The following is a 9,604-nucleotide window of genomic DNA, read 5'->3' as shown; positions in this document are numbered from 1 at the left end:
GAATGAAAATAGAAAAAAATTTCAATTTGAATAAAGAAAATTAATTTTTATAATTATCAACTGTCATTTTTTGAATTGACAGATACGAGTTTCATTATCAAAAGTCAAATTTTTATTTCAATTTTGCTAAAATTATAAATGAAAAATTTGACTTTTGAATTTTTAACGGTAAATTTTTTGAATTCACATTTTAAAACTTTATGATTTTAAGACATTTTTATACGAAAATTTTCAAAAATTTTCTCAAAATAAAAATTTTTATATTAAATGCAAAAAGTCGACTATTAAAATTTTAACGGTAACTTTTTGAATTGACATTTACGAATTTTTCTGTCAAAAGTAAATTTTTTTAACGAAAATGGGCAAAACTTTCAATAAATAGGAAAAAAAATTCAATTTAAATTTAAAAACTGGAAGAAAAATCACTTTTTAAATTTTTAATTGTCATTTTTTGAATTGACAGATACAAATTTTTTTTCTGAAATTTGAAACTTTGAGAAAAAAAAATCGTTTCTTTAAATTTTTCTTGTTAAATATATTAAAATTTATTTTTTTTTAAACTAAAAAAATTGAATTTAAACGTTTTCTAAGATTAATTTATTTTTAAATCATCAAACTGAACAAGTTCCTTCCGAAATCACTCTTAAAGCGATTTTCATGTGCTTCCTTTTGTTGTGTGGTGAATTTCTATTTTCAAAACAAACTAAATTCTCGTCTTCTGCAATATTTTTTAAAAAATCATGAAATAAACTTTTTTAAAAGTTAACACCTTCGCATCATATCAAAACAAAAATTTACTCATTTTTGACTCTGTGATGGATTTATTATGTCCCGAATTACTCACGAACGAGCAGCTAATCAACCATTTATCGATTGTAAGTGACTTTTCTTGAAAAATTTCAAAAATATTTTAACAAAATTTAATTTTTTAGTTGAAAATCGATAAAATCGCAACAAAAACTCGAGAAGAACTGATCGATTTGTTCCGAAAACACATCATGCCAAAGCCCTCGAGACGAAAACCTGCTGAAACGCCGGCGACACAAGCCACAAAACGGAAATTAATTGTCTTCAACGAGCTGCCTGACAGTCAAACTACCTCAAAAATGGACATTAGTCCCGAAAAGCCTTCAACTGAGAAGCAAAATAAGAGTTTACCGTCGGAATTTAGAAGAATTATTAGCCTTAAGCGCCCGAATGACGAGAAAACTTCAACAACGAGTTCATCGACGAAGCGACAAAAAATTACTTGGCCATGATTTGATGATAAAAAATTTAAAAAAAATTAATTAAATTAAAATTTTAACAAAAATTTAAAAAAAAATTATTTTAGGTGAAAATTTTCTCTTCAACGTTCAATTCAAAAAAATGAAAAATTCACCGTTGTAGCTCCCCACAATTTCCCGCATGTGTGTCAGTCACGCACACATTTACCCGAAAGAATTTCGTTTATTTTTGGCAACGTATTTCCCATTTTTCATTGTTCATTTGACGGAAAAACAAAGATCCGACCATACGTAGTTAATAAGCGAAAGAGGTCAAACATAAGAATTTAAATTAATAAAAAAAATAATTAAATTTGTGAAAAAATATTAGAAAATACGAAAATTAGTGAGGAACGATCAGGAGAAAAGGTGACACGAAAAAAAGGTAAGATTTTGTGGATTTTCTGCGTAAACACGTCTGTACTAAGGGATTTTCCGGAGAAAATTACGACACACAGCATTCTTGTTTTGGGCGACGTCACGATTCTTTGTCTTGCATCGAAAAGAGGTGATTGATCGTTTGTCTAGTCTGCGGCAAAAGTGCAAGAATTTTCTAGAAATAGTTTGAACGCATACTTGAAATTCGTCGATTTTTGTGTCAAATTAAAAATAAATAAAGAAAAATATCAAATAAAAAATTTTTTACGTGATTTGTCGGACACACGTGTCATATTTTTCTCTTTTTCTGAAAAATATAAATTATGAAAAATAATTTTTAAAATTAATTTTATTAAAAAAAATGTTTAAATTCCAATTTTATTTTTTTTTTATAATTTAAAATTTTTAAAAATTATTAAATTTATTTTAATTAATTTTTTTTGTAATTTATTTAATTATTTAAATATTTGTAAATTTTTTAAAATTGATTTTCGAATTACTATTATTTTTTTTAATTTTGATTTATTTGTTATGTATATTTTTAAATTAATTTAAATTTTTAAAAACTTAAAAAAAAGTTCCTTTAATTTTTTTTTTAATTTTTTAAAATTATTTTCAAATTATTCTATAATTAATTTCATAATTGATTCCTATTTTATTATTATTTTTAAATTAATTTTTGTAATAATTTTTTTAGTATTTTAAAATAAATTTTAATTATTTTTTATTTAAAAAAAATAATTTTTAAAAAAATATTTTTAAATTATTTCAAAATTATTAATTAATTTTTTTTATTTTTTATTACCAAATTTATTTTTACAATTACTTTCTTTAATTTTTCTTAAATTTATTTTCCATTATTGTTTTTTTTTTAATTATTTTTGTAAAAAAAATTATTTTAAAATATTTTTTTAAATCCAATGTTATTTTTTTTACATTTTTAAAATTAATTTAAATTTTTTATTAATTTTATGTATTTTAAAATTTTATTAATTTTTTTAAAAATAATTTAAAATATTTTAAATTATTTTAAAAATTATTTTTTAACTTTTTTTTTTTAATTTTAAAAAATTATTTTGAATTATATTGATTTTTTTTTACTTTTTTTTAATTTTTTTTATTTTTTAATTTTTTTTTTAAATTTCAGCCCAAACCTCACCTGTCTCACCCCAATTATTATGTTAGCAGACGGTGTCCATTTAACAACAATGCCGCCTTTATTGCCCGTTCAACACTTATTTTCGTTGCCAAACCCTCCAACAGATCCCGCCGTTCACATCACGGATCTCGATCGCAAAGCCGTCGACCTTATCGCACTCAAGCATCCCTCCAGCAACTCCCAGACCTTCGTAGAGCCCGTAACGTTCGCCGCTCTCTCGCTCCATCATGTCAAAGCAATTTTACGGATAAACAATTTGTGCGAGGAATACTTCATCCCACTGTATTACGGGCACTTGACCGCTGCCTGGACCATCGACGACGAGATCCGTTGCGACAGTTTCACGGAAGCGGCGCGTCTCGAACACGAATCGCAAGTCCAAATGTTTAGTTTGTTACGACGCGTGCCTCCCGACGTCGAAGAAGTGAAATTTTTGGGAAAATTCTTCGTCAAAGAGATGACCGAACTGGCTGACACGACAAAAATCACGCGACAAAAGATCGAATTCCATGCGAAACAAAGACATTGTTTTCCCGCGAGACTTTTGAGTGCGAAACAAAACCAAAATGAGGTCTTGCAACGACAAAATTGCATCCTGGATGGGCAAAAACTCAATTTTTACAAGGCAGATCCGCTTTCACTCACGCAGGATTACGTCGCGAGAGTTTGGGGCAGCTTGACGAAGGAAGAGCTCGTCGGGTATTACAGCGTTTATGCGACTTGCAATGCGGTTTTGATGAAATCTTATCTCGTGGGGTCTTTTTTGACGATGATTTTTGCCACAGCTTCCGATAACATGTCCTCAAATTGGTACGAAAAGCGATTTAATACGCTTTGCAGCCTTTTTCCTGAACTTTTTATCAAAAATGCCGTCTCCACAGACATTATCGCCAAATATACGAAGCTCTATTTGCGCCAAGAGATCCCGCAAGAAGCGATTTATCACGCGTTTTTGTATTCCTGCGACTTGACCCGAAATTTAATCACGGAAAATAAAATGACGTGGATTATTTCGCAAATTCACACGAACAGTGTTCGAGCGGCGCTGGGTCTTGCCGAGTTGTCGCTCTCGAATAACTTTTTGACGCACAGTTTTTTGTCGCAGCACATCCCCGACGACCAATTTAAAGCTTTAGGAATTTTAGTTATGGAAATTTTCCGCGATCCCTTCGCGTCGATCGTCATTTCCAACCGGAAAGCGTTGCGATATTTGTATCCGGATCTCGCTTATTTGGGCATCAGTGCCTCGAGTCACTTTAATTTGTATCCTTGCAAGCCACTGGGCACCGCCGTAAACACCAAAGAGACCCTCGATCACTTAATGGCAGCCATCAAGGAAATTTCGATGGAAATCGAGGGTGCCAGATTGTTAGCTGACGATGCCCCAACAATTCCCCTGATTGCCGAGGAACGACGCCGTCGCAGCCAAATGAGCCCGTACGAGGCATGGGAATTGTACATTTCCAAAAATATGACGACAAAAGATGCGGCGTTTGCGACTCTCATGAATACGTTGCTCAACACGTGTCGCTTTGGCGTCGTCGAGCTGTTTCGCAGCCCGGAATTACGAACGGCACGGAAACAAGTGATTCACGAGGATTTGAAGGGGAAACTTGAATTATTTGGCATTGTGGTGCCCGAGAGCTATACGAAGGAGGAACAGCCGCAAAAACAGTGGAAAATTGACATCAATGACGTTCAAACGTTCAATTTGGTCCAAAAAAACTAAAAATAAAAAAAAAATTAAAAAAAAAAATATTTCCATGACAAGAAAGACGATTTCTAACCAATTCATGATCCAGACTGCAGTACCTTAAAAAAATATTTTCACTAAAAATTTTGAATTTACCGGCAAATGCAAGGCCTCAGCATCAACAATGACCGTGACATCCTATGTATAATTATATTATTAGATTTATGAAGATATTGTTTATTTTTTCACGTATAAATAAAGAGAAAGAGACGAAATGAAGGATTTTTTACTTTCGCTCAAGGATTGGTCCATTTCAAGTTCAAAAGTCTTTTTTTTCGTAGACAAAAAAAAAATTATATAAAAAAAATTTGTTGCCAAAAAAAAATTTTTTTTTCTTGTTCTTTGTGGTAAAATTTGGCATTTTATGATGAAAATTTGCGTTTTGAAGGTTCAAATGTCTTTTTGTTAATATTGAGAATTTAAATTTGGATTTTTATTCAACAAATATTCTTAATTTTTTTATTTTAAAAATTTAAGATTTTGCAAATTAATTAATTAAATTAAAAATTAAAACTAAATTAAATTAAATTAATTAAATAGAAAAGTTAAAAAAAACTTGATTTTTTGCAAAAAAAAAATTTTTTAAACTCATAATTTGTTCAAAATTTTAATTTTTACATAACACGGTCGAAAAATTATTAGAATTTTAACTTAAAATTATAGTATGAAATTTTTCATTAAAATTATTTCAAAAAATGAAAATTTAATGAATGTAAAAAGTTTGAGCTAGAAATTGGAAGGTAAATTTTTTAAAAAATAATTTCTGTAAATTTTAATTTAAACCTTATATTTTTTTATTTTATTTTATTTCAGAAAAACTTTTGTTTCATAAGTTTGTTCTAAATTTTTATTTTTTTTTTAATATTTTAATTAAATATTTTTATAATTTTTTTTTTTTGCAAATTTATTTAATTTTTTTTTTTTTTTTTGATAATAAAAAATATGTGTGAAGCAAATTCTTCAAAGAAATATAAATAATTAAAAAAATATATAATAAAATAAGTAAAATAAATAAATAAAATAAAATAAATAATGAATTTAATTATAAAAATAATAAATTTTTAATTTTTTTAAAAATTAAAAAAAAAAATAAAAAATTTGAAGATTTTTAAATTTTAATTAATTTTCTGAAAAAAAAATTAAATTTAAAAAAATTAAATCTATCTAAGGTAAAAAATTTAAAAATGAAAAAAAAATTAATTAAATTATGAAAAATTAAAAATAAAAAAAAAAATTACAGAAATTATTTTTAAAAATTTAAATTAAAAAAAAAATCATTAAAAAATTAATTTTAGATGAAAAAACTATTATAATAAAAAATGCACTCAAGCAAAATTCTACTTTTATTTTTTTTCTGTTTCGAATTTCACAATAAACGTGTCGTTCTATTTTATTTACACTTTTCACGAACAAAAAAAATTCTAGAATTAACTCATGTGTTTAATTAAGAAACTGTAAGTCAGAGGCATGATTCACTTTCTTTTGTTAAAAGATGATGAACAGCGACGCGTGATACTTTCATCAAAAATCGTGTTGTGGCGACTTTAAAAAAATTATTTTACGCAACGAAATTCCACAAAAAATGTCTTTGAAGTTCAATTTTCTGCAGAAAAATAATTTTCTCTCTTACTTTTTGAACTCTCCCTCTCTCATGAATTTTTTCAAAAATTGCTTTGACACATTTTGTGCAATAGAAAAATCACCTGTTGAAGAGTTTTTCATGAAAATTTGTGATTTTTAAATATTTTAAATCATGAAATGTCAAATTTGTTTAACGGAAAGTCCTTTTCCTCGATATCCTTTGGACTTGATCTCGGCTAAAATCTTCAAAGATTTGATTGAGGAGATTTTTCACATGCAGGTAAGTCGAAAAAAATGTCTTTAATTCTATTTTCGTTTTGAAAATTTTCTCACTTCTCTCTGATTTTTATTTTAGATTTTTCCGCAAAACGACACCGAGATGTCTGTTTGCCCGCGATGCGAAGAGAAATTGCACGAAATTAACGATTTTTACCGGATGGTGTTGCGTTGTCACTCGAATTCTATGCTGGATCACGGTCTGGATTTCCTTCAAGAGCTGCGAGAAGATGAAATTCAAACAGCACTCGATCTTTTCGGCATCGATGAGTTTGAGAGTTTTTCCATGGAGCATCACGTGACGTCTGAAACTCCTGAAATTGTCGAAGAAAAGTTCGTTTGCGACATTTGTGGGAAAATTTTTGATGCGAAAGACGTGCTGGAGCATCACATGATGCTAAAACATCTCAAAAATTCCGTTTCTTGTGAGATTTGTGGGAAGCAGCTTAGTCCTTCGAGCGTTTATTTGCATCAAAAAACGCAACATTCTTTCGTGGAAGGTCTAAAATGTGACATTTGCGGCGTTTTTTTGAAGCACGAACGAAGTTTGAAGGAACATCTGAAGAAATTTCATCACATTGCAGCTCAGAAAAAAGCTTTTCATCGAATTTGTTCGAGTTGCGGTAAAATTTACACGAATAAAAATTCGTTTTATGATCATTTGAGGACCAAGCACCCGAAAATTCCGTCTCAAAAGGTCTCTTGCACGATTTGCGGTAAAATTTTCAATCGTCAAAACCTTTTAAAAAGACATTTGAAAACGCATCAAACCGTAAAAACTTCTTGTTCAAAGTGCAGCAGGACTTTTTGCGATGTCACAAAGCTACAAAAGCATTTGGAAGACCACGTGACCAGCTTTTTCATCTGTAACTGCTGTTCGCAAGTGTTTCACAACAAATTTTCCCTGAAAAATCATTATTTGACGCAGCATTCGGAGATTTTGGTCGAATGTATCCTGTGTCATCGAACATTTTCATCAGAAATCGCGTTGAAAGGTCATTTGCGTCGCGTACATAAAATTTTTTCGAACAAAGAACAAGACATTGAACTTGAGAAACCGACAATTGTTCCAATTTTGCATCAGTACGAAGAAGTATTTCTATGAAAAAAATTATCTAACCACAAAATTTTTTTATAAAGTGTTCGTTGGAAGACAGATTTTAGTGTATTTTGATATTTTGAACCACGTGACTTAGTCAAATGAACATTTTAAATTTTCATCCCAGTGCAAATTTTAGAAAATTTCCTAATGCATAGTTAAATTTTAAATCAAGTCCCAATGCACATTCCAAATTTTAATCCTAAAGCACTTTTTGAAAATTTTCCCAATATAAATTTTAAAATTGTTTAACCACGTGACCTATTTGATTCCAAAATATCATGAAATCAAAAAAAGTAAAAAAAAAATAATTTTTAAGAAAAATTTCCTTCAAACTGAAAAATTTTAGATTTTAGCCCCAGTACGAATTTCAAATTATCACTTAATATAATTTTTTGAAAATTCAAACCACGTGACTTTACCAAGTGCATATTCTGTGATTTCTTGTTCGTATGCAAATTTTGAAATTTTGGCCCAATGCAAATTCTAAATGTTGAATTTAAGTCCCAATGCATATTTTAAATTTTCATCCCAAAGCACATTTTGAAAATTTTCCATTAAAAATTTAACCACGTGACCTATATTAATCAAATAGACGTCATTCCTTGCATAAAACCGCATTTTTCTTCGAAATGCGATAAAAAAAAACAATCGTCTCGAAACCTTTTTATCAAATTCAGTCGCTTTTGAGATGTCATTGCCAGTGCACCAACACGTCATCATCGAGTGTGATCATCATCAGATCCATTCCCTATCGAGTCTCGAGCTCTCAGGTTTTACCGAAGAGCAATGGCGTGCCTTGACTGAACATTTTCAGATCGAGAAGAAACAAGGAACGTATTCGGACTTTTATCGGGCCTCCGCTCACAAAGTTAAACGAGAAAGTCAATCGATTACGGACCTCTTGAACTACTTGTCTCACAATTATGGATTCGTTTTGGTCACTGTCACGTTCAGCAATCACAAGAATCAGTTCGTTTTGAGAAGAGAAACTTTCAGACAAAATCTTTAAATAAAAAAAATGAGAAATAAAAAAAGTTTTAAATGAAATTTGTGAGTTTTTCTCCCGAAAGGGTTAAAAAAAGGGAAATTTTCGAAAGGGAATTTTTTTCCGAGAGGGAGTTTGATTGACAGATGAACCAAATTTCGCTAAATTCAAGAGCAGTTTTTGTCAATTTTGTAATTTTTTGTTATTTTTCGACAATTTTCTCGAGTTTTTTCATCAAAAAATTCAAAATCATGTCGCCAGTAGTCAAACACGTGATCCTCAAATACTCGGATTCGCTTCATCAAACTGGATTGCCAGGAAATGACTGGGAAGAGTTGTTAGATCGACTAAATATCCAGCATAGAGGACGTCGTGGATGCAACATAAACATCACAACTGTCCTGGATTACATGGCTAACAAGTGGAATTACGAGCTGATCACCGTCGTAAAGTCAGATGAAGGCAGAACTACAACTTATTACATGAGAAAAGTTAGTTACTGTTAAAGAGCTTCAATTTATTTTTTGCAACGCAGTCAAGTTTAAAGTGAATTAATGGAAAGATTGGATTAATAAAGATTTTGTATTTTTTTGTACGAAAAATTCAGATTTTTTTTGTATTTTCTAAAAAAATTAAAAAATAAAAAAAAGTAATTAAAAATTAAATAAATAATTAAAATATAAAAAATTAATAAAAATTTTAATTAAATTAAATTTAAAAATTAAATTAAAATAAATCCCGTAGTTAAAATTAAAAAGATAGATAAAAAAATTAATTTTTATGATTTTCTGTGAAAAAATCAATAATTCTAATTTTTGTAAAATTTTATATTTTTTTATTATTTATTTTGTTTAATTAATTTAATTATTATTATTTTTTTTTTGATTTATTTAAATAATAAGATAATAAATAAAAATAATTTTCTATTGCTTTTTCAGTTTTAAATAAAAATAAAAAAAAATTGAAAAAAAATTTAAAAATAAAAAATATTAAAATAAAATAAAAAATAATAATTTAATTAAAATAAATTTAAATTTAAATATTATTTCAATTAAAAATTAAATTAAAGTAAGTCGCATTTAAAATTTGTAAATAAAAAAAATTA

General features: G+C 28.4%; 2 protein-coding genes across 2 annotated transcripts; both read left to right on the top strand.

Annotated features, from left to right (window-relative positions):
* Positions 1-1,517: 1,517 nt before the first annotated feature.
* On the top strand, positions 1,518-4,761 carry LOC134834762 (uncharacterized). Its single transcript, XM_063849535.1, has 2 exons — positions 1,518-1,650; positions 2,791-4,761. The coding sequence occupies exon 2, from the start codon at positions 2,822-2,824 to the stop codon at positions 4,529-4,531; it is 1,710 nt and encodes a 569-aa protein (XP_063705605.1). The 5' UTR covers positions 1,518-1,650; positions 2,791-2,821; the 3' UTR covers positions 4,532-4,761.
* Positions 4,762-6,308: 1,547 nt separating this feature from the next.
* On the top strand, positions 6,309-8,523 carry LOC134835467 (zinc finger protein 69 homolog). Its single transcript, XM_063850344.1, has 3 exons — positions 6,309-6,416; positions 6,492-7,035; positions 8,192-8,523. The coding sequence occupies exons 1-3, from the start codon at positions 6,309-6,311 to the stop codon at positions 8,521-8,523; spliced, it is 984 nt and encodes a 327-aa protein (XP_063706414.1).
* The last annotated feature ends 1,081 nt before the right edge of the window (positions 8,524-9,604 follow it).

Source organism: Culicoides brevitarsis, chromosome 3 (assembly GCF_036172545.1).
Source record: "Culicoides brevitarsis isolate CSIRO-B50_1 chromosome 3, AGI_CSIRO_Cbre_v1, whole genome shotgun sequence".
Taxonomy (NCBI): Eukaryota; Metazoa; Arthropoda; class Insecta; order Diptera; family Ceratopogonidae; genus Culicoides; species Culicoides brevitarsis.
Note: the sequence above shows the minus strand (reverse complement) of the source record. Positions and strands in the feature narration are given on the sequence as shown.

What these genes read in the sequence shown, in the direction of transcription:
- LOC134834762 (XM_063849535.1), top strand. Translation starts at nt 2,822, where the DNA reads ATGTTAGCAGACGGTGTCCATTTAACAACAATGCCGCCTTTATTGCCC.
- LOC134835467 (XM_063850344.1), top strand. Translation starts at nt 6,309, where the DNA reads ATGAAATGTCAAATTTGTTTAACGGAAAGTCCTTTTCCTCGATATCCT. An exon ending in AGGAGATTTTTCACATGCAG is followed by an intron (nt 6,417 to 6,491) that starts GTAAGTCGAAAA and finishes TTTTTATTTTAG; the next exon opens with ATTTTTCCGCAAAACGACAC. An exon ending in TCGAATTTGTTCGAGTTGCG is followed by an intron (nt 7,036 to 8,191) that starts GTAAAATTTACA and finishes TATCAAATTCAG; the next exon opens with TCGCTTTTGAGATGTCATTG.